Source organism: Heterocephalus glaber, unplaced genomic scaffold (genome assembly GCF_053883595.1).
Source record: "Heterocephalus glaber isolate CG9 unplaced genomic scaffold, H.glaber_assembly_v1.0 deba00001531, whole genome shotgun sequence".
In the NCBI taxonomy this organism is placed as follows: Eukaryota; Metazoa; Chordata; class Mammalia; order Rodentia; family Bathyergidae; genus Heterocephalus; species Heterocephalus glaber.
In genome coordinates this window covers 1555281-1579925 of record NW_028258329.1, presented here as the reverse complement: position 1 = coordinate 1579925, position 24645 = coordinate 1555281, and the positions used below count along the sequence as shown (strand labels likewise).

Below are 24645 nucleotides of genomic sequence, written 5' to 3'. Positions count from 1 at the left end.
CGAGTCCCGGTGGCCACCAGGCAGGGACTCCTCACGGCCCACGGTGCCAGCTCCACAGAAACTGCAAAGCAGGCTGAGTCTCCCCGAGCCCCGCGCGCGGAACCGGAAGCGTTTCCGGTCAGGCTGTCTCTCTCGGGAAGGCGCCCCAGTCTGAGCGCACACTCCCCTTACACACAGCCTCGCAGCAGTGTTGCACAGTACTGTAGTGCTGTGAGGCCAGGTACTGTGGAATTTTCTACTCAGCGGCATCAGAGAGCTCCAGGGAGCGGAGCCCTGGTGCCTGCCTCTAGTCCCTCCGGGCACGAGGGAGGCTGAGATGCAAGAGCTGCTTGAGCCCAGGAGTTCAAGACCAACCTGGGGAACATAGCAAAACCCCCATTTCAATTTGCACACTGGGCAGTGAATTCCAATTTCGCAAATTTCAGATTTTGGATTTTCAGGTTAGGGATGCTTGACTTTAATCTTTCAATACAAAGCCAACACACTTACGGAATCGTGGGCTTATTGCTCAGAAGTAAGAATGGAGACGCACTCTGTGGAGTGCCGTCCTCCTCCAGTCCTGGGGTTACCTGGCTGCAGGCTCAGGCTCCAGGCACGCAGCATCCTGGGTGCTGCCAACCCCTCGCTTCCTTCAGGAGGCAGCAGTGAGGGCCCGGCTTGGGGTGCACTGAGCTGTGAGGAGGCTGTCCACATGCGCACCCACGAAGGAGCGGTGACAGCACACACCCAACAGAGCCACCCACGCCCGCCTCGCCCCATGCCTCTCTCCCAGCTCAGACTGCACTTGGCGTCCAATTCACAGCCATGGGCACGGCGCGGCTGTCCTTCAGCCTCTGCACTAGGATGCAGCATTTTATTAATCTCACTCTTAATTGCAGATGGAGTTTTGTTTTCCTGCGTCTGAAAGTCGCTCTGTGAAGGACTCCCGTGGGGCTCTGCGGGTGAAGTGTCCCTATGGGAGTCGCAGCTCTGGATGGTAAAACTGCAGGCCTTTCCTCACACGCGTGTCCCCAGGGCAAGCACGGAGACAGGAATGACTCCCGGTTTGTTTCAGCCTCTTTGTGTTAGCAGCCAGCGCTGTGTTCACAAGCATTTCCTTCTGAGAACTTCTGCACCTTTTACCATAAGGAGACACCTCCCATTTGCTCAGGGTCTGCCTGTCTCCCGAAATGAAGGTCTCTAACCGCAGCCTTTCAGTCCAATAACATCCCAGAGCAGTGTGGTATTTCACTGCTATCCTTTTCTCAGAGGTATGTTAGAGGTGCGCTTACCTAGGCGTCAGCAATGGCATAAGACTGCACTGTTATCCAACACTCGCTCTTTCTGGAGCATGCGGACTTCCTGTATCTCCAGGTACAGCTCCAACTTCGCAGGGTTAGGATGGGATGAGCAGGTAATGAATACCCCTAGCAGGTGCCAGGTGCACTGGTGCTATCTTCTGACTGTGGTTATCCGAGTTACTCACAAAAATGAGGGGAGAGGGTGCAACTCAAAGGGAAAGCATCATAAATTCTAAAAGCTTGGCTGGACTTTGCCTCCATTGACAGCACAGTAGATTTTTTCCATCCTCAAGCTCAGATTTGGGGCAAAAGAGTTTCTGAGCTATACAGTGAGACCTTATCTCACAAAACCAACCAACACCAAACCATCCAGAATGGAGCAGACCTCTGGGGAGATGCAGACAGAGCTTCTCCCCCATGTGAAGACAGACATGGCCACAGACAGGAAACCCCCACTTCTGGCTCTCGAAGGAAATCATGCTTTGCCCACAGCTACTGCCAGGGACCCCGCCAACTGTAGGAGCTACTTCTGGATGCCATTTCCAGTCCAGGAAAGTTCAGGAACACTCAGTCAGTGCACGCAGGGTAGAGCACCTTTTTATCTATTTCCTCCTTCTCCCAGGCTTGAGTCATGATTTTGGAGGATTTGTCTAAAATGACAATATTGGGGCTGGGTGTGCAGCTCAATGGCAAAAGTTTGCCTGTTATGTGATGTGCAAGGCTCTGGATTTGATCTGCAGCACCACAAAAATAAATACACAAAATGAAATAAAACAACACCATCACCCTCTGCTGAAAACTCGACAATGCTCACTTTTGTTCAAGACAAACCAAATGCAGGGACACCCTTAACGCGGAGGAGCCAAGGAGTCAGGGACAGATGACACAAGGCCACAGAGCACTCAGAAGCTACTCAGCACGTCCTTTGCCGGCGCTGTGACTGCACAGTTATTACCCATGACTGGCAGCGTCACACCCGGCACCATGAGTGTTTCCATGCATGGGTGGAGAACTAGCCCCTTGGTGGAAGAGGTCTTTCAGTGGCTGACCTGGCTCAAGCTCCCCACAGCTCCTCCTGGAGCTGGCAGGACTCACGGCCTGCGGCCTTGGGGTGAATCACCATGCAGGTGGAAAGAAGTTTTATGGGTCTTCTGCAACTGAGGATCCTGCTTCCAGCAATGACGTTTAAGACCACCTTTCTACTTGTGACCACGTTCCTAATATATTAGCTTTCGTGGTGTCATTTTTTAAAATAGAGATTATTAATTTCTCAGGCAATCAAAAGTGAGTTGGATAATTGAAACGGATTTCCTTTCAAAACCATTTCTGTCTTCCTGTGGACTCTTCAAATGTTCAGAGAGCAGGCACTGACGGTGGCACGGCCCAGCCCATCCTCCTGCTCGGCAGAGAACAGCGAGGCCCCGTCTGTCCACTCCCGGCCACTGCACAGGCAGCCCCAGCTCTCTGCCCACTGAGCAGAACCTGGCACTCTGGGCCTCTGGGCTCTTCTGAGCCCTGACTTCAAAATGGGGCTCCAGTGAGCTGGGCACCTGCCGGGCAACACTAGCAGCAAAGACAATTTCCACAACTCCTGGCCTTAGGGGATGGGCGTTAGGCCCAGCCAGCTCACTGTCCTCCCTCAGAAGTCACCTCATGCCCCTGAGTCACAAAGCCTTGAGCAAAGGCCATGTCACAGAGGCCAAGGAGAGAGGCCCCATGAGGAACTCCGGGTGCAGGGCCGGGCCCCGTGCGGGGCGCTGAGAGTCGCACTCCTGGGCCTGGGGCGCTTTGGCCGGCGAGGGTCAGGAGCGGCAGAGAAGCACTGGGCACAGTGCCTCCTTCTGTGTGAGCACGGCCGAGGGGACAGACAGTGAAGAACGCTGGAGAAGGTGCAGGCGGAAGATCTGATGCAGAAAGGCTGGGGAGACAAAGCCAGGCCTTTGCAGTCTACAGCCAGCACTGGCCGTGCTCACGCACGTGTGTGCAAGTTGTGTGCCCGTGCGTGTGTGTGCGCCCGACTGTGCCTGTGTGCTGGAGGCTGTCAAGCCTGAGGACGCACAGCCACCTCGCGGGTGCACGCGCGCATGCACACACACACACACATATGCACACACACGCACACACATGGACCCCCGGGCACTGTTGCGAGCAGGCTGTCCCTGTGGACTAGGGTCAGAAGGCAGCGGCACGATGGGCAGCACCCAGGCCACAAGCTCACTGCAGAGCAGGGGGCGGCCCCGGGACAGCATCCTGTCCAGCTCCCTCCCACGCCTGTCTCTGGACCAGAGGCCTGGGGGCTGGGACCTCTGTGCCCGCAGTCCCCCAGGTTAAGGTTAGAGCTCAGGAGCAAAGCCCAAAGCTGTACCAGGAACAGTCCCCTACCTCCTGCCACGAAGGGCCACCCACGCAGCCCCTGAGCAGGGGGCAGCAAAACCCACAGAGAACACTGCAATGGAAAGCTCTGATGCGCCTGATCTGGTAGCCCCCCCAGCAGCACTGGCTGCGGCGGCCAGAAGGTGGAGGCCACCCAAGGCTGAGCAGATCATCAGAATGTCGGTGTCTCCACTGGGGAATATTACTCAGCCTTAAAAAGGAAGGAAATGCGGCACACTATCTGGAGGAGCCCGGAGGACATTATGCTAAGAGAAATAAGCCAGTCACAAAAGGCAAGCACTGTATGACTCCCTCTCTACGAAGTATTCAGAGTAAAGTAATCATAGAACAGAAAGTTCAGTGATGGCTACCAGGGAGTAGAAGAGTTGTCGGCTGACTTTGCAGTATGAGGGTTTAAAGCCAGGGCCTCGAGCATGCCAGGCAAGCACTCTACCACTGAGCTACAAGCCTAGCCTTTCTTATTCTTTATTTTGAGGGAGGGTCTCACTACACTGCCCTAATTGGCTTCAAACTTGTGATCCTCCGGCCTCAGCCCCCTCACTGCTGGGATTGCAGCCGTGTGCCACCATGCCCAACTTGTAAGTGCTTTAATAAATGCCATTATGAAGGTGCACCACATGTCTGTCATTTACAAATACATACAAACCCACTGTGAGTTCACGCATGCACACACACCTCGCCGCTGAGTGTGAAGCGGCGTTTGCTGATGCGTGCCGTAGTGAACCGGAGACACTGAGAACAACTCCAGCACCAGGACTTTCCTAAAGAGCAAGTACTCGGCATCTCTGTCATTTCCCTTGTTAAACTCTGGGCCCTGGCATTCATCAAGACTACCTGGCTCAGACATTCTCTCGGGAGGCTGAAATACTTCAACACCTTGATCAATGCCTGAGCCCAACCTCAAGGGGATGCAGGATGCTTGGGAGGGCGCTCAGGTGGGCTTTTTACTATATCAGGTCTTCAGTATCCCACTGAGCAAGGCAGCTATTTCCTGTACCCTCAGCTCATTCAAATGCTACTATAGCCATTGCGAACTGAAAAGGTCTTAATTAAATTTTTTTTTTTTTTTTTGGTACCGGGATTGAACTCTGGTCCTTGCGCTTACGCAGCAGGCGGCGAAACCACCGAGCTAAATCCCCAGCCCCTCCCTTAATTAAATATTAACACACAAAAGGCTGCAGTTCAAGAAGCTGGTATGTTGCCAAGCATACTGGCGCTTGCCTATGATCCTCTGAGGAGGGGGGCTGAGGCAGGAGGATCGCAACAAGTTTAAGGGCAGCCTGCGCTCTCTGATGAGACCGTGTCTCAAAACACGAAGAAGGCAAAGGAGAGGAGAAGGAAGAATCTGTTTGATAGACCTTCCTATGAACACAAGATACATCCGTTTCCTAGAGCTACTGTAACAATTTACCATAATTCAGCAGCTTTGAAATACAAATGTAGCATTTCACAGAAAGTATGGATACATCATCTTGCAGGTCTGGAGGTCTTGACCAGATCTCCCTGGGATGAAATCCAGGTTTCAGTGGGGCTGTGTCGACATGGAGTCCCTGGGAGAGACTCCCCTTCTGTGCCTGCCAGCTACCTCCTCCGTCTTCAGAGCTAACCCGGCAAGCTGAGACCTTCATTTCTGCTCTTTGGTTGTTTGTCTGAGACAAGGTCTCACCATGTGACCCAGGCTGGCCTTGAACTTGTGTGATCCCCCTGCCTCAGCCTCCTTGTGCTAGGTCCCAGAGACCTTCTACTTGGCCTCCTGTGCCTCCCCCACGCCCCCCTCTGTTCCTCCTCCTCGTAATTACACTCTGCTCCCCGGGCTCTCCTAGAGCTGGGATGTGGACATGGCGCAGGGACCCTGATTATTCTGCCCACCAACAGGGATGTGAGGTCCCCACACCCCGAAGAGTCCAGGTGAATTCATGTGTGCTGTTCAGTTCCTCAGAGGCCCCAAGCTCGGGCTGCGTGCAGCTCTGTGGCCCAGTGTGTGAGTGTCGACTTAGACAGCTAAGAGTGGAAATGGACGTTGTGTTATTCAAGTAGGAAACGTCCACAGAGCACTGGGGCTTGGGTGCAGGGTGGTGGGTAGCATTTGCCTGGCCTGGCACGTGGGAGGCCCCTTCCCTTCCCTGCCCTGGGAGGGAGGGAGGGAGGGGAGGAAGAGTTTGTCACTCTCTGTGCTTTAGCAGAAGCCATGTGGGGATGGGAGGAGGCACTGCATTACATTTTGCATGGAAACGAGGGCAGGGCAAGGGCTTTAGGATTGGTCTGTGCAAGAAATCTCAGCAGGCTCTTTCAAAAAGAAAAAGAGAGAAATAAATTACAGGACTGGAAGTGCAGCTCAGCGCTAGAGGGCTTGCCTCGCATGTGGGGGGCCCTGAGGTAGATTCCCAGCACAGCAAAAGGCACAGGTGTCTGTACGTGTGTGCGCGTGTGTTGTGCGTGCATAAATTTGTTACAATGCAAGTCACGATGACAGTGAAAGGCCAGGAGAAAGTCAGGCATGGTTGTGCATGGATTTGCCAGTACTTGGGAGGCTGAGGCAGGAGGATCTTATGTTGGAGCCCAGCCCATGCAATTTAGCAACTAGTGAAACTCTGTCTCAAAATAAAGAAAGCTGGGGATGTAGCTTGGTACAAACAAAGGCCCCAGGCAATCCTCAGTACTGCCCCCTCCCCCCAAAAAGAAAAGGCCCAGAAATGTCTCATACATTGTTTTGACTAAAGTCTGTCACAGAAAAATGAATAAATAAAGTCAATGATAATACAATATGAAATGTTACTGCTTGGTTTCCCACCAATCAGACTTGAGGGACAAGGCACAGATAATGAAGTATCATGCAGTTCAGTGAAAGCGCTGTGTTTCAGAAAATACACTTCATCATCGCTTCTCGGCCTTTTGGCTAAGATCAAGTGTAGAAAATATACATCAAGTGCATCTTCAGCCCGTTCAACCGAGGCAAGCGCACAATGCCTTCTCCCGTCCGCAGGCTGTCTCCACTCTGCTGCTGTCTCAGAGCTGCACGGAATCCCACCTGAGCGTTTCCTTCTGTTGCCTGTGCTTTGGGCTCCACCCAAGCCACCCTGCTGTCCCACAGAGCCCACCCTGTGTGTTTAAATGGGACCTTCTGAAAGCCCACTTTCTGCCTAGGTGCGACTCGAGTGTTCAGAGAGGCAGCAGCCAGGGCACCCAGCCCCAGCCCCAGCCCCTCAGCCAGCTGGCTCTTGCCCTGTGCTCGCTCTCTCCCCCATGCTCCAAGTTCTCTGAGTCAGCCGGTTTGCCTGCATGAGACAGACGGAGTTTGTCACTGAAACAAGACTGACCTCTACCTTGGCGCTCGAGAGGCCCTGGCCGCGTCTGGCTGGATCTCTGGCTTGGCCTGGAGAGTGAAGCCCAGAGGGGAGGCAGCTGCAGCCTCAGTGCTGTTGGCCAGGAGACGAAGGAGACACTGCTCCTCCCTGGCAGCTGTGATCCGCGGAGGGGGGCCTGGCCCAGGCCACGGTCCCACTCACACCCAGCTGCCATGCTGTGCACTGCCAGCAACACGGGCCACGGTGGGACATCAGAATGCTCCACAGCTTGACTTCAACTGCTGTTAGAAATGCAGCCAAGAAGGCTGGGGACATTTGAGGGGTCCTGGGTCTGATCTCAGCACGGCAGAGACAAGAACACACCCCAGCGGAGCACGGAAAGCCCTGTGGGTGACAGGCCACGGGCCTGTACCAGCCTGCACTGCCTTCCTGCCGTCTGTCTCACCGGCCCTCCCACGCCGGGCCTTTAGGACAGGCACAGCCTCAGCCTCCTGATGCTCCCTCGCCTGTCCAGTGCCGAAGCCTCCCAGGTGCACTCTGTGACACCCCAGAGTCCCGTCACCCTGTCCCGTCCCTGCTAACAACACCCTTCCTCATATTCAAAGGAGGAGCCTGGGCAGAAGAAAGCAGCACCTGCCAGCGCCAACCTGCCTGTGAGGTTCTGCCTCACCGAGGGGGTCTGAGCTATCTCTGCGTCACTTAAAATGGGCGAAAGAATTCCTTATGACCATATGAAATTAGCTTGGTAGGCTCAGGACCCCAAAACACAGTGTCCGCAGTGGGAAAACAAGCAGGCAGGGTGGTGCAGGGCAACGGGAGGGCCAGACCAAGGCAACACAGAGAGCCAAACGGAAGCTGTACTAAAAAAGAAGAAATCGAAACAGCCTCCTTGCTTTTCCTGTCAGCGCCCCTGCTGTGCTATATGTGTCAGAGAAGCCTCCGGCAGATGAGCACGCCGGGCTGCTCTGGCACAAGAATTCAGGGAGAAGGCGGGACCACAGCTATGAGGGCAGGAGGTGACAGCCACACACCCCTTCTCCAGCTCCCAGGCAAGGAATCCAGAGGTCTGGGTAGACTCTGCCTTCCAGCCAGCAGCGGTGGTGCATGCCTGAATCCCAGACTCTGGGAAGCTGAGGCAGGAGAATTGCAAGTCTGAGCCCAGCCCAGGGAATGTATCATGACCCTGTCTCAAAGTAGTAAATAAAAAGGGCTGGGGATGTAGCTCCATGTGAAGGCCCTGGGTTCCATCCCCAGCATGAATGCAAGCAAGCAAGAAAAAAAAGAGAAAGAGAAGGAAAATCTTCTTCCGAAAGTGCTCCTAAGCCAGGGCTGCCTGGCCTTTGGGCAGACTGTCCCGAGCAGCCCTCAGCACCCGCCTCATGAGCACCAGGGACCAGAGACGCTGCAGCCCCTGGGGTAACGATAAAGGCCGGACTGCCTGGGCCCCCTGAGCCCTCCACGCAGGAGAGGATGCAGGCGCTGACTGCTGCTGTGGTGCAGGGCCGGGAAGCAAGGCTCAAGCCAGGCCATGGCACACAGCTGCCAAGGAGCTGCATTCACGAGCTGAGTGCGGCAGTGTGGCGACCCTAGCACTTGAGACACTGAGGCAGGATTTCGAGTTCAAGGCCAGATGGAGCTCACAGGAAGACTCCGTCTCGGAGCAAGGAGAGAGGGAGAAAAGGAAAGAGGCTTACAACAGAAATGACCCAGGGAGGCTGCAGGGCGGCTCTTTGGTGGGGTACCTCCCCGCGCAGCCCTCCCTGCCTGAGGCCGCAGGACCTATACTCAGTTCTGCAAAACACTGAAGTGAAATACATGACAAGGCCACTTGTGTCTCTGGAAGTGAGGGAAGGCAGCTTGGAGGTCGGGCCAAAGGAGATGACCGGAGGTAAAACACCAGCCAGCAGGGGCCAGGCCCTGGGTCCCACCCAAGCGTGGCCAAAACTAAAGAAGTAAATAAACAAATAGATATTAGTACAAGGACCAAGCTGACCTGAATGAGTCCTGCTGAGCAAAGGGTATCAACTGCAAAATAATCACAATGAACTCCTACTGTCCATTATATTTAAATCCATTAATTCATGATAATTAAAAAACAAAAGGCAAAATAGCCCTTAAGAGAAATGGTGACCTCCAGGGCTGGAGCCAGTGGTGGAGACTTTGTGCTGCTAGGAAGCAAGGAAGAGCTCAGGGCAGCTGGAGGCCCATGGAAAGCACTGGAGGCTCGGCCTAGGGGAGCCTGCGTGGGCAAGCCCCGGAGCAAGGCGGGCGACTAGGTAAACCACAGTAGCATCAGTTAGAAGCACAGATGAGCAAAGCTCCGATAGTCCACACTGGCATCAGTGAATGCTGAGTACACACGCATGGGAGGGGAGTGGAATACACATAGCAGGAGCGAGGACAAAGGAAATGTCATGGAACACCACCGCAACAATCCCTACCGTCAGCTGGGTGTTGGCACTCACCTGTGATCCATCACAAGCTACTTGGGAGGCTGAGGCAGGAAGATGTCAAGTTGGAGCAATTTAGCAACTTAGGGAGGGGAGCTGGGGCTGCAGCTCAGTGTGAGGCCCTCAGTTCAATCCCCAGTCCTGGAAATAGTAATAATTACTGCAGATAAAGCTTGAGGAGAAACAAGACAGCAACACAGCCCCGGAGCCTGTCCTCCCCAGCTGCCCTGAAGGTCACCGGGAGAACTGCTGAGTGCACAGTGGGGACGCCAGGAGACGCCACCCCGACCCAGGACAAGGCTGGCTCGGCGTCAGTAGGGAGGCTTTGCCACGCAGCCCGCGCGAGCAGGGCACCGCCTCGCTGCTGCCCGAGAGCCCGAAGGCTCAGCGTCCTCGTGCAAGCGACAGCCCAGCCGACAGAGGTGGATTCGCAAAGCACCTGCCCGGGAAGGGAGACCCGCAGGACATGGTGACAGGGCACGAGACGGACGAAGACCGGTGGACTACAGGCCTCGTCTTGTTACTCTCTGAAAGCCCCGCTGCTTTTCTTCTGAGGACTCGAAACCGCCTTTGGGAAGGCACTGCCCACACAGGCGCACTTTGTCTCCTTCGGCACCAGGACTCGCTGGATCCCGGCTAGGCTCTGCCCTAACCCTTCAGGGAGCGTCCGTCTGCCCAAATTCTCGTCCTCCATCTCACCCCCTTCACCTGAGAGGACGCCGAGGCAGGCGACTCTCGAGGGCACTGAACGCCCGCTGCGGGCCGGAAGCCTCACCCTGGGCCCCAGCAGAGCCCCTGATGCACGGCCATGGTCACAGCCCAGCCAGTCGGTGGGTGGGCTGGCTCCTCTCCATCAGCAGTACACCTCAGCCCGGCAACTAGCCTGGGCCTCTGGCTGAGCACAGGAAATGCCGTGCTGTGGGGAGAGACTGAGCTGAAGCCCACTTTCCTCTTTAGGAAGCCTCCTCAGACCCAAGTGCTGATAGGGGGCCGTCAGGAAAACAACAGAGCATGGTGGAAACATCCCACAGCTTTCCTGAGATTCATTCAGCAAAAACTGATGAAGCTCAACAAACAACTCAGAGAGGCTGACGGTGCTTTTCGGGCTGACCCCTACCTACCTGGCCCCAGCTCTGTGGCACCTGGGAACACCAGCGCCTCCCAGCCAGGGGGACCACAAGCCCGGGCAGGGCTGGGCACTGCTTGGCGGGCAGCACAGGACGTGACCCTTAAGGCCCGAGTCCCAGCCCCAGCACAAAAGAAGGAAAGATGCCTCCCAGGCACCAAAAGGGAAAGCTCAACACACGCAAATCAAGAAATGTAATACAGGGCTGGGGATTTAGCTCAGTGGTTCCGCCGCCTGCCTTGAAAGCACAAGGGCCCAAGTTCAATCCCTGGTACCAAAAGAAAATAATAATAATAATAATAATAATAATAATAAAAAAAGAAAAAGAAAAAAAAAGAAATGTAATATCCTACTTTATTAGAGCCAAGGATAAAACCATATGATCATCTCAGTAGATGCAGAAAAAGCATTTGACAAAGTCCAAAACACATTCGTGATAAAAACTCTACAGAAAATTGGAATAGATGGTCTTTATCTCAGCCTGATAAAAGCCACCTATGACAAACCAACAGCTAACATCATACTAAATGGACAAAAACAAAAAGCTTTCACTCTAAAATCAGGAACAAGGGTGTCCAATATGACCACTCTTAATATAGATCTGGAAACATTAGCCATAGCAGTTAGACAAGAGAAAGAAATAAAAAGGATAAAGGAAGAAGTGAAATTATTATTTGCGGATGACATGATACTCTCACAGAAGACCCCAAAACTCCACCAAAAGACTTCTAGATTTAATAACAAATTCAGCAGCATACATGGATACAAAGTCAACACTCAAAAAGGAGTAACATTTCTGTACACAAACAACAAACTCACTAAGAGAGAAATTAGGGGAACAACACCTTTCACAATGGCATCCAAAACAATTAAATATCTAGGAATTAATCTAACAAAGGAAGTAAAACGACTTTAAATTGAAAACTACAGTGCTCTGAAAAAGGAGATCAAAGAGGGCATCAGAAAATGGAAAGGCATCCCTTGTTCTCGAGTAGGAAGAACCAACATAGTGAAAATGGCCATACTTCCAAAACTGTTATACAGATTCAATGCAATCCCAATCAAAACCCCCACAGCATGTCTCAGAATGAGAGAAAACAATCCCGAAACTCACTTGGAATGAGAAGAGACCTAGAATAGCAAAAGCAGTTCTGGGCAACAAAGGCAAGGCAGGGGGCATCATAATCCCTGACTTGAATTATCCAACAAAGCTAGGGTGATGAAAAACAGCACAGTCCTGGCCAAAACCCAAAAACAAAGACAGACCTGAGGATCAATGGGACAGAACAGAAGATGCAGAAACAACAGCAGACACACTCAGCCACCTCATCGTCGACGAAGGAGCCAAACACCCTCACTGGAGGAAAGATAGCCTCTTTAATAAACGGTGCTGGAAAAACTGGTTGGCACATGCTGAAGATTAAAACTAGACCCCAACTTTCACCATCACTAAAATAAAATTGAAATGGCTCAAAGATATAAATATTAAAACAGAAGAAACACTAAATCTTTTTGGAAGACAGAATAGGTAGGTAGAACTCTTGAAGACTTTGGTGTAGGCAAAGATTTAATGAACAAAATCCCCATCACACAGGAAATATTACAAGGAATCAACAACTAGGACCTCGTTTTGTTAAAAAGCTTTTGGACAGCAAAAGAAACTAGCAACAGGGTGGAAAGACTCTCACACTGTGGGAAAAAATTTTCACCTGCTGTTCCTCAGACAAAGGACTACTATCTAGAATATAGAAAGAAATCAAAAGAATCAGACACACACCCCCCCGCAAATTTAAAGACTCAATCCAAAAATAGTGATCTGAAATTAATACATACTTCTCAGATGAAGAAGTAGAAACAGTAAATAAACATATGAAAAAATGTTCAACATCACTGGTCATTCGAGAAATGCAGATGAAAACAACACTAAGATTCCACCTCACCCCAGAAAGAATGGCTGCTATCAAGAAATCAACCAATAACAAATGCTGGAGGGGTGTGGGGAGAAAGGAACCCTGCTCCGTTGTTAGTGGGAGTGCAGACTGGTGCAACCACTGTGGAAATCAGTGTGAAGTTTCCTCAAAAAACTAAGACTAGAGGTTACATTTGACCCAGCTATTCCCCTTCTTGGTATCTTCCTGAAAGAATTAACAGCATCATACCACAGAGATATATGCACACCCATGTTTATAGCAGCACATTTTGTAATAGCTAAAACTTGGAAACAGCCCAAATCCCCATCAATGGATAAATAGATAAAGAAGATATGTATTTTTATACAATGAAGTACTACTCTACCATAAAGAAGGTTAAGCTTGAGACATTTCTAGCTAAATGGATGCACCATGAGACCATACTCTGAAGCGAAATAAATCAGACACACATGTGTAAGTACTGCATTGCTTCTCTGGTGTGAAAAACTGAAAGTGGAAATAAGGACCAAAATGTATAATAGATATTGGGAAACGGAAAGAAAATGTTCAAATGGGAAGGGGAACAAGGGAGGGGAGAGGGGGAAGGAAGGGAAAGAAAAAGAAGAGAACAGCAGGAGAAAATGGAAAGAGCTCTTGAACATAAGGAGGGAAGAGGGGTTGAAGGAGGGGAGGAGGATGGGAAATAAAGAAGAGTCAAGATAGATCACGTACAGGTGCAAGTTCCCTATGGTGACTGTGACCATTAAATATATCTGAAATGTACCAATAAAATCATTAACAAATTTAAAAAAGAAGAAAGCAACGAGTCTTTTGCCCAAGGCACTGCCTTTCTGAGACCCAAGGGCAGAGCTTGGCATGATGGTGAAGGTCCTTCCCCTGGGCAGGCAGTGTGGTCTTTGGGTTACTATTTTCCTTTCTAATTGGGACTGAAAAGACAATTCCATACAGCGCAGTTATAAATCCAGGATGCTGCACCTACGGAGCACAAAGATGTGATCTGTGTGGCAGAAAGGAAACCGAGAGGTTGGGCTACTTGGAGGGAAGCATCTTTGTACTACAGAGACTCTTAGTACTATCTCGCGCCAGGCTTTTCTAAATTAAGTTGGTATTTGTGATCCCCAGAGTGCAACTGAGAAAATAACTGCAAATATAAATATAGTACAAGAAATAACGTGGAGCTGAAATGGTACACTAGGAATTAGCTAAGCAGTAATGGAGAATGACTGATACAGCAACACACAGTGGTGTAAAAAACTGGGACACAAACCCTACTGTCAGTGAGCCCGTTAAGTGCTAAGGAATTAGCCAGGAGTGGTGACTCACACCTCAAATCCCAGCACTCTGGCAGCAGGATCACCAGTTCAAGCCCAGCCCTGGCAACTTAGCCAGACCCTCTTTGAACAATAAAAAATGTCTGAAAAGACCTGGGACTTTGATTTCAGACACTGACCCTGTAAAAGTGTCAAAGGGAAAATTGTTTTAAGCACACACAAAAAAGAGCCAGGATGTAGCTCAGTGTAAAAGCCCTGGGTTCAGTCTCCAGTACTGGAAAAATAATTAATGAATTAAATGCTGGGGTCAAGCCCAGGGCTCCAACTCATCACTGAGAGGTGCAGGACATGTATTTAGATTCAGGCTCATGCACAGGCTACAGCTTGGGTGAAGAAAGACAAATCTCCAGACAGTGACCAGGACAGAGCTGAGTGATTGACTGTATTCATTTTAGCCAAAACAGACTTTAAAAGCTGAAAGCGAGAAAGCCACGCATTGTAATGATATAAGAGTCACTCCATCAGGAAGACAGAACAACCCTAAACGCTGATGCATCCAACCAGAGTCCCAAAGTGACAGACAGAATTAAAGGGGAACAGGCAGCTCAGCGATAGCTCCAGGCATCCACATTCCACTTTCAACACCAACCAAAGCACCCGGGCAGGAGAGCAGGACGGAAATGGAAAATGTGAACATGTTAAACCAACGGGACCCACAGACATGCACAGAACACTTGACAGCAGTGCACAGGTTTTATTTCTCGCACACACATAGACCCTTCCCCAAGGAGATAATTCCAAAGAAATAATCCTCCATGAATCTCAAGGCCTGATGCCACACAAAATGTTTCCAGACCACAAGAGCATGGAATCCTGACCAGCAGAGGCCTGGGGGAGCGTGGGGAAGGGCGCCTGCCTCCCATACTCAAGGCCTGAGGTTTGACTGCTACCACTGGGGGGCGGGGAAGCAATCGTGGAAAGAAATCTGGAAAATTCACAAATATGTGGAAATTAAACAACATATTCCTAAATAGTCAGTGGGTTGAAGAAGACACAAGGGAAATGAGAAATGAAGAAAATTAGAGATGCACTGAAATAAAAACATAACACACACAAAGTTTGTTTTGGTTTTGGTTTTTTGAGACAGGGTCTTGTCTTGATGTCCAGGCTGGCCTTGAACTTGTGATCCTCCTTCTCGGCCTCCCAGGTGCTGGGATAACAGTTGTTTGCCACCACGCCCAGCACTTCACTCGACATTTGTGAAATGCAAAGAAAGCAGTTCTTACTGGGAAAGTTGGAGCCCTAAGCACAGCTATTAACTTCCATCTTCTGGCATGTCTATAAAAAGGTCAAAAAACCTTGTACATATTTTGCTTCCATCCTTTCAAGTACTAATCTTCCCTGCAAACAACAAGCATTTTGGTAGTGGGGCATGGTAATGTGTACCGCACTGAGCCCCGGACTTCAAGACCAGCCCTGGGAACACAGCAAGGCCCTGCCTCAAAAATGCATTTATCTGCTCTTTCACAGATGACCACCGCGGCTGAGAATGGTGTGTGCGGCCAGTGAGTGACCCCAGATGGAATTCTGGGGTCCGAGGCAGAACTGCCCTGCCTGGGCAATTAGCAAGGCTTTATCTCAAAATGAAAAGGGCCGAGGAGTAGGTCAGTAAGAAACCCCTGGGTTAAATCTCAGTACCACACACACACACACACACACACACGCACATAACCACAATCATAACTGATTAAATAAAATCAGTTGGGGTAGAGGTTACACACAGGGTGTGGTGGTGGATGCCTGGAATGTAAGCACTCAGGAAGCTGAGGCAGGAAGATCCCACAAGTTTGAGGCCCGCCTGGGCTACATAGTGCTTAAAACCAGCCTAAACTACATAATGAGACCCTGTCTCAAAATTAATAAATAAATAAATAAATTAATTAATAGTACACAACTTCCAACCTTACAGAAATAGAAAGGATTATGAGAAAATACTATGAGCAACTCTATGCAAACAAGTGAGATGATTTAGAGGTAATGAACAACTTCCTAGAAAGTATCACACTGACTTAAGAAACGGAAAAACCAAAGTTCCTACCACGAGACATTGTATCAATTTTAAAACTGCACTTACCCGAGATACTGTATCAATTAAGGCCCTGACCAAACTGAAGTTGTCTTCAAGGATGAATTCTTTCTTCAATTCTTCACACACTTCCGAAGGAGAACAGTGCAGACATCCCCCACGCAAGCCAAGAGGCTGGTCCAGGACTTTCCACACAACCAAAGCAGCCAAAGGCTCACACCCCCTGACCCTGTATTCCACAGGATCACTGATGTAAGGCGGGCATGGTGCAGGCCTGCAATCCCAGAACTCTGGAGGCCAAGGCCGGAGGATCGCCACGAGTTCAAGGCCAGCCTGCACTACACAGCAAGACCCTGCCTCAAAAAAAAAAAAAAAAAAAAAAAGCATAAATTCTCCCCAAATTCTAGTAAACTGGGTTCGCAAGACAAAAAGAAATTATGCACTATGATCAAGTTAGACTTAGGAAGTGCAATTAACATTTGAAAACAAAGTCATATTAAAGGACAAAGCCACATGATCTTTTAAACAGATGTGGAAAAAACCTCAATACTATTTTTTTGCACTGTTGAAGAGCACACATAGAACCTGGGGCCTTATGCACGCAGGGCATGTGCTACATATCCAGCCCCAAAACCCTTTTGGGATAAAAAACACTCAACAAGGTAGTAACACAGGGCACTTCTTCAGTCTGTAAAACCACAGTTGGGCTGGGAATGTAGTTGGATGGTAGAGTACTTGTCTAGCATGTGCAAAGGCCCTGAGTTCATTTCCCAGTGCTGTAAAAACAAAACAAAACAAAGCAAAAATACAGCTAGCATTTCCTAGCCAGGTGAAAGACCCTGTCTTTCGGTGGGATCAGGACAGGACACAGATGCCCGCCATTGCCATTTCTGTTCCACACTGTGCTAAGGCTTTGGGCAGGGCCGTTAGACAAGAAAAACAGAAGGCACCAAGCTGAAAAGGAGGAAGTAAAACTAGTCATTCCCAGACGACAGGACTGTGAGCAGAAAAGCCTGCAGAATCCACAGGACATGTGCAAGGGCTGACGGCTGAGTGGGCAAAGCGGCAGGACCCAGGCTCACTGCAAAACGGACAACAAAGACTCACAAATGCCTGCACGGAGACCCATGTGGATCTGCATGAACTGCAGTTCTGCAGCATCCTGCTAATGTTATCGCGTTAGCTTTGCCCATTCCAGTAAAACGTTAGCATTAGATACGGGAATCCTGTACTATTTTTACAACTTTTCTGCCAATCTAAAATTGCTTCAGAATACAAATTTACTGATTTCAGAAGGCTAAACGACTCCCCTGGAAAGATGCTGCTGACCCGGCATGGAGCACTTTTGCTTCCTCTCCTAGTTCAGCTCGACCGGGGCGACCCAGGCAGTAGATAAAGGAAGGTGTCGCCTTATAAATGCATTACCAATAAAATAAGAATTTAAGAATCACATCATGACAGTGTTGCACCCCTGACAAATCGATGGATGTGGGCAGAGACTGAGGGATGCACGAGCCGAAGGTGTCTGGCTCCTGCCCTGTCTCCACCAGCCCTGCCCACTAGGGACCCCAAGGCCCTGGCTGACCCTCCAGCTCCGGGCTGTGGCTTCCACCCTGTCCCTGTTGGGGCCTCCATGCTGGAGGTGGATGTCGACAAACTGGAAGCCTGGAGCCCATACAGGGTGCTGGACAGCCGGAGGAGGGTCTGCTTGGCGCCTCCTCTGCTCCTTAGGCCTTGCGGACGGGCCACAGCCTGGAGACACGGGGCCACGGGGCCCTTCCACAGCGTGGGCCACGGCAGGACCTGTCCTGGGATCTCACGTTGCTCGGGGCCCACTGAGGCCACTGACGGGGTCCCTGAACAGCTGGACTCTCAGGGGGTCAAACAGGCTCTGCATATGTGGCTTCAAGCAGGGCTCCCAGGGTCACTTCTGAGAGGCAGCAGGTAGATGACAGGCTGGGCTGAGACTGCCCGGAAGCTTCATTAATGCACGCTGTGCACAACAGCTCCGTCCACAGCCCAGCGACCCGGAGGCCGAGGCGGGAGGGCCACTTGCACCCAGGTCACAGACCTGCCTGGGCAGCACAGGGACCCCAGCTGTGACTGCCCCCTGGGCAGCAGCTACAGCTGGGCAGCGGGAGGGGCACTGCACAGCGCATAGCCTCACGCAGAGCTTGACTCACTGCCCATGGACCAGAGACCTGCGGAGGTGGCCATGCCAGCGTCCCGCCCTGCACTGTCCCCACGCCAGCTCCCCGGTCCTGTCCTTCGTGTCCAAGCCTCACCCAGCACGCCTCACGACCTCACCTCCAGGAGCCCCGCCTGCCTCTCCGGCAGCTCAGGTCCTCCCTGGGCCCCCAGTCTCAGCGGGGCAGAGGACAGACACAGGGCACCCAGGGCGTCTGTGTGCGGCACCCCTCCGTTCCCCGCTGAGGCAGCGGCCAGGACGGGCAGGGCCTGGGCGGAGATGCCCTGGGCTGGACGCCTGCTGCTACCGAGGGAGGCTGAGTCAGGACGCCCGCCGCCAGACTCCGGCCCCGGGACTGGGGCCGACAGGAGGAGCACAGCCAGCAGGCAGGCGGCGACCTCCTGACTTTAAAGCTACGCTTTTAAGGAAACTGCAGCTTCGGGGCGAAGCCCTCCGAGGCCGCAGAGCCTTCTCCCTCCCAGGGACCCCGCTGCCCACCGAGCCCCCGCCCGCGCTCACCGGCCGAAGACCAGGCAGGCGCGGTGGTTGATGGCGCGGTCGGAGCGGTGGCGGCTGAGGTCCTCCCACAGGTCCTTGAGCGCCGTCACCGCCAGGATGAAGAGCACAGGCGCCAGCGCCAGGCCGGGCTGGAAGGCGCTCACGGGGGGCGCGAAGTTGAGCAGCGCGATGAGCACGAAGTACACGTTGGCCAGGCGGTGCAGCTGCTCGAACAGGTTCTTGGGCACGAAGGACAGCAGCGAGTACTTGGTGGTCCGCAGCCGGTTGTCGGCGGCGGGCGGGGCGCGGAGGCCGAGCGCGGGGGCCCCGGGGAGCAGCCCGGAGCGCACCGTGCGCGCCCCGCTGTCCCCGTGCCGCCGCCAGGGCCCGGCGCACTCCATGGCCGCCGAGCCGAGCCTAGGTGATCATCGCCGCCTGCCGGGCCGCCGGAGGGCGGATGGAGGGCGTCAGCGGGCAGCCCCGCCCCGCCCGGTCCGCCCTCGGCCCGCGGGAAGCCGGCCTCCGACCCCAGGGCCCCGCCCCGCCCCGCCCCGCCCCGCCCCGCCCGGGCCCTCAGAGCGGCTGCGAGGGGACCGTCCCGACCCCAGGCCGCTGGAGACCCAGGGTCCGGAGCTCCGCCCGAGGCAGTGGCCCTGGGCCCCAGAGAAGCCGGCCGGGCCCCAGCGCCCACGTGGACTGTGAGAAGCGCATCGGCCCCGTCGCCCTGTGGACCTGGGCCACCCCACCTCCCACCACTGCCACTTCCGTGTGGGTTCCTGAGGGAGCTGGACTTGCTCGTCTGAGACCATCCTTGCCTCTCCTGACCCTCCTCCCTCAGGGCTTATTTCTCTTTTTAAACCTTTTTAGCAGAAGGGAAGAATACAAAGACAGGCTGGTGGCAGGGCATGGCGACCCATACCCATCATTCCAGCACTCCAAGAGGCTGAGGCAGGAGGATCGCAAATTCCAAACCAACCCGGATAATTTATCAATGTAGTGAGACTTTGCCTCAAAAAAAAAATTTAAATGAGCCGGGCATGTAGCTTAATGTAGCTGAGTTCAATCCCCAGTACCCATGAATAAGTAAATGGCTGTGGTCTGCAGTGCAGCCCCACAGGGGCACCCAAAGCAGAGAGGAGACATGAGCCGTGGAGGCTGGGTCTGGAAGGCATCCTCCCTGCTCCTCCTCCCGCCGGGCGGCTCCGTGGCTGGCCCTGCTTCCCCGTGGGTGCCTGCTGTCAGCCAATTCCCCTCACCCCTCTTCTGACAACCCTGCCACAGGCCACGGCGGGGCAGAGGGAAGGGGATCTGAGCCAGCTGAGAGGCCTCAGCGCCTCACACCAGGTCTCCTCTCCCCCAGCCACAGGGCAGCCTGGAGCAGGGGCCGGATCGGAGTCTGGGCTAATGTCTGCTGAGTCGGAAGAGAGCCAGGTCCCACTGTGGGCCTGCAGCTCGGCTGGCCGCCTGCCCCAGTCCTGCCTGTGGGCAAGGTCACTGCACAGCCAGTTCCCGTGCTTACCCTGGAGCTTCCAGGAGTTAAGTGTTGGCTCCTCAGGCCGAGGCCCCTTGCACCTGGGAACCCGCACCTGCTTGCCTTGGAGACGGCCCTGGTCCCAGCCCAGCCCCAGACAGAGGTCTCCTGGAACCTTCGGAATCTCTGCCCTCCACATTCCGCGCCGGGGTTCCGACTCTGTGAGTCACGCTGCCTGGCCCAGGTCCCGGCTGGCTCTTCACACCCAGCGGGCGTCTATGGGCTCAGGCCCAGGTCTCCTGCAAGCTCTCCACCCTGCGGACCCAGCACACCGTGCAGGGCCCTGAGCTTGGGCCTTCCGTGGGATGAACTCTCTCGGACCAGCTGCACAGGCCGGGGTGAGGCCGGGAGGCGGCCTGCAGAGGGCAGCGGCCCATGCCGACCTTTGTTTTTGCGGTACTGGGGATTGAACCCAGGCCTTTGCTTTGAGTTATGTCCCAGTCCTTTCTAATTTTTGTTTAGTTAGAGAGAGGGTCACGGTAAGTCTCTAAATTCCCCAGGCTGGGTTGGAACTTGTGATCCTCCTGTCTCAGCCTCCCAATCATTAACTTTTCTTTTTGTTTTTCCCCAAAAGGGGAAAGGGTATGCAGACAGGTGTGACTTTAGCTCTTGTTCAAGCATGAGTTTGTGGATGGCCCACAATGTGTTTAGAAGCATGTCACGCAGCACAGGCCTATAATCCCAACACTTCTTCGGCTGAGTCAGAGGGATCGCAAGTCCAAGGCCAACCTGGCTCCAGAATAAGATATTCTCTCTCAAAAAATAAAATATTAAAAAAGGTGCAACACCTCCTCTCCAGGTGGAGATCTTAGTGTGGAAAGCACTAACCTGAAGGTGCTTCTGATGGCACTGGGGATGGGACCCCAAATCTTCACGCTGAGCACACCTCCAGCCCATTTTCTTTTCTTGAGTGTCACGAAGTCTCTAAGCCACCCAGGCTGGCCTCAGCTTTACCACCCTCCTGCCTCAGCCTCTTGGAGTCCTGGTATCCCGGGCGCAGGGTCAACACGCCCATCTTGCCCTGGCATCCGACCTTCCTGTCTCAGGGCGTACCAGCTTGCTTGATTATTGACCAAGTTGATTTACATTTCCCCTTTCATCACCAGAAGTTGAAGCTGCCTGCTGCCTTTCTCCCCATGGCTGCTTCAGAGCCTCCCTGCCTCCTCCTCCCAGGGCCGGAAGCCAGCAGGACTTGCTGATGTGCAAAACTGAGAGACAGGTCAGAGGGGAGGTGCTGAGCGGGCGGAGCCGTGTGGGCAGCAGAGACCGAGCTGGGGTCAGGGTGGAGGCTCAGAGGCGGTGACCATCCGGGATGAGACCGTGAGGGAGAGGACAGAGGCCAGCCCAGGTGGCTTCCCTGGAAGCCTCTGGAAGGGGCAGGAGTCTGGATTTGCCTTGGGGCACCACCGATCCAGACAGCCCTGAGCAGGAGCAGAGACAGAGGCCCAGCCGGGCTTGGTGGCCTGTAGCCTCCACAGCACAGGAGGGTTGCAGATTCCAGACCAGCCTCGGCAATTTGGCGACTTAGAGCTTGGCTCAAAATAAAAACTGAAACCGGGTGGGAGCAGGGTGGGGTGGTGCACACCTATGACCCCAGTACTTGGGGAAGCTGAGGGAGGAGGAGCTCAAGTTCCAGGCCAGCCAGGGCAATTTAGCAAGACTCTGTCTCAAACCACCAATGCCTGGCCTGGTGGGGGCACCTGTAGTGCTGGGAGGGTTAACGGGGGGGGGGGGGCCGGATTGGAAGTTCGAGTCCAGATCAGTCCTGCGAGGACTGAGCCCTACACCATGCTATTTACAGGCTTTTGGAGTGGTTCTCCTTTCTGAGCAGACAGGTTTAGGGCCCCATGATCTCCACCTGCAGTCAGTATTCCCTGTAACACACTAGCCTGCATTGTACTCAAGAGTCACCAGGATTTCTGCTTTTTATTTCTTCGTTGTTATTTGAGATGGGGTCTTCCAGGCTGGCCTCAAACTCACAATCCTCCTGCCTCAGCTTCCCAGGTGCTGGGATTACAGGCCTGTATCACTATGCCTAGCAAGAATCACCTGGTTTTGAGAATGGCTGTAGCATGAAAGAAAGGAAACAAAAAGGAGACCCCAAAAGTAATATGAAAACTTGTCACTATGCGCTGGCTGTGGTGGTGCAGGCCCACAGCACTCTGTGATCCCAGTGCTCTGGGAGGCTGAAGCAGGAGGACTGCAAGTCCCAAGACCAGCCTGGGCAACTTAGTGATTTAGCAAAACCCTGCCTCCAAATAAAAAAGAATAGTGCTGGGCTGTAGCTCAGTGTGAAAGCCCTGGGTTCAGTCACCAGCACCACACACACACAAATTATTATTATTATTGTCCTGAGAGAGATCCGTGGCCTGCCTGTCCCTCGAGCTGCCAGAGAAAGAGGGACTTGAGGGACAGCAGAGAATTCCGGGGAATCAAAAGCATGACAAGTAACACTTTTTCCCCAGTGACAGGGAGGATTGGACCCTGGCCCTTTCACTTTGAGCTACATCCCATCCCTTTTTTAAAAAAAAAAATTGAGACAGGGAATTGCTAAACTGCTAAACTGCCAGGCTGGGCTCAAATAGCAGGCCCCTAAGAAGCTGGGGTTATGGGCATGCACTGCCCACCATACCAAACTAAACCCCCCCCGTCTCTCCCTGTCTCTCCTCTCTCTCTCTCTCTCTCTCCCTCTCCTCTCTCTCTCTCTCTCTCCCTCTCCTCTCTCTCCTCTCTCTCCTCTCTGTCTCTCTCTCTCTCTCTCTTCCTTCAGTACTGGGGATTGAACCCAGGGCCTGCATTCCCAGTCCTTTGTCCATTTTCAGTTCTCAGATACTAAGCCACTGTGTTGCCCAGGCCAGAGTGCTGGGATTGCAAGCATGCGCCACCCAGCTTTAAAAAAAGATTACTTTTCCAAATTTTACTGTATTTACACAATAAATGTAAAGTGGATTTCTGAGTGTTCTTTTTCTCCTTCCTACAGTTAAGAAAATATAGATCAGTATAAGCAACTCAATAACGTTCTCCGGAAGTGGCTGCGGGACAGGACTGTTGGTATAGGGCACAAACACTGCCAGTCATGCTGATGCGAACAGTTAAGCGTTTGTGCTCAAGTCGCTTCTCATAAAGCTAAAGTGTGTGTGCCCTACGCACTGTGCCCCTGGAGGCTTCTCCTGAAGAAATGAAAACTTACAGTCTTGCAGCACATCCATGCTGTTCACAATGGTGAGAGATTGGAAACAAACTAAATACGCCCAACAGGTGACAGGAGGAGAAAGGGGAGAGCATCCAAGCCACAGAACACCTGGGACTCAGCAGGAAAAGGAGCAAGCTCCTGGTGCACACACCTGGTACATGGGGAGAGGTGGTGCTGAGTGCAGAAGCTGACTCCACAGGCAGAGGACTAGTGCACGAACAGCCTTGGGGGACCAGCCACAGATAGAGGGCACAGAGCTGCCGGTCAGCGGTCATGGGACAGTGAGGTGGCCTGAGGCTGGAACTGCGCTGGAGGTAACTGGTGTGGCCCTCGTGGGAGTGGACAGGTACAGCGGAATCACACAGAACTGAGTACCCACGGGGACCTGGTGACGGCAGACAAGGGGAGTGAATTTTGTTGATTTTAATTTATTATTGAAATGTTACATTTTTAGATAAACTTTGTTCATATATAAAATGTAATATTTACATTATTATATAGATATGCTAATACAAACAGACTTTAATAATCATTGAGAGGGCCAGGTATGGTGGCACATACCTGTAATCTCAGCACTCAGGAGGCTGAGGCAGGAGGATTGCCTACAGTTCAAGGCCAGCCTGAACTACGTAGGAAGACCCTATTTCATAAATAAATAAATAAATAAATAAATAAATAAATAAATAAAACAAAGCAAGCACAGGAGGGTGAGGCAGGGGAATCTGGAGTTCAAGACCAGCCTAGACTACAAATGGGACCCTGTCCAAAAAAATAAAAAATAAAAACAGAAACCCAAAATACTCCTGTACTAGAAAGCCTAACATAACATATTGAAGGTAAGGAGAAAAGATAAGCCCACACTATGCAGCCATTTCAAAAAAATTAAATATAGCCGGATGTCGTGGTGCATGTCTACTCTGGGAGGCTGAGGCAGGATAATCATAAATTTGAGCCCAGCTTGGGCAAGTTAGAGAGACCTTGTCAAAAAATGAAACTTAAAAAAGGGCCTGGGATGGAGCTCACTGCAAAGGCCTTGGGTTCAGTCTCCAGTACAAATAAATAAATAAATAGTCAGGAAAGAAAGAAAAGAGAGAAACCTGAATGTCCTGGCAAGAGAGATGCTCTACGTCCTCAGTGAGGAAGGAAGGGGAATGGCGCCTGCAGCGCTCCGCTGCACTTGGCATGTGGATCACAGAGCAGGAGTACAGGAGGGGCCTGCGTCAGCTCTCAGGCTGCCACACAGATTCCCAGGAGCCCCATGGCACAAGCAGTAGGGTCTGGTCCTTCGGCTGCAGGGCCCAGGAGCCTCAGGCCCAGACGTCAGCATCTGTCCCTACTGAGGCGGGGGAGCCCACCCAGCCGTCTTAGTTACTTCTCTCTTATTGCTGAGAC

General features: G+C 52.5%; 1 protein-coding gene and 1 long non-coding RNA gene across 5 annotated transcripts in view; one reads left to right on the top strand and one right to left on the bottom strand.

Moving 5' to 3' along the window:
- The window catches only part of Atp10a (ATPase phospholipid transporting 10A (putative)), a 122012-nt gene extending 101823 nt beyond the window's left edge, over positions 1 to 20189 (bottom strand). For 3 of the 4 annotated variants that reach the window (XM_087188198.1, XM_087188201.1, XM_021250171.2), the window contains exons 1-2: positions 20049 to 20189; positions 18551 to 18964 (exon numbers count right to left, since the gene is read on the bottom strand). In XM_087188198.1, the coding sequence (XP_087044324.1) occupies positions 18551 to 18930 (380 nt within the window). In that variant the 5' untranslated portion in view covers positions 18931 to 18964; positions 20049 to 20189. Of the gene's footprint in view, positions 1 to 15891; positions 16137 to 18550; positions 18965 to 20048 lie in introns of those variants that run through there. The other variant, XM_087188203.1, reaches the window with a different exon arrangement.
- A 50-nt stretch (positions 20190 to 20239) lies between these two features.
- Positions 20240 to 23657, top strand: LOC110347154 (uncharacterized). Its single transcript, XR_002391588.2, has 3 exons — positions 20240 to 20398; positions 21167 to 21279; positions 23041 to 23657. It is a non-coding gene; the product is annotated as an uncharacterized LOC110347154 (long non-coding RNA).
- The last annotated feature ends 988 nt before the right edge of the window (positions 23658 to 24645 follow it).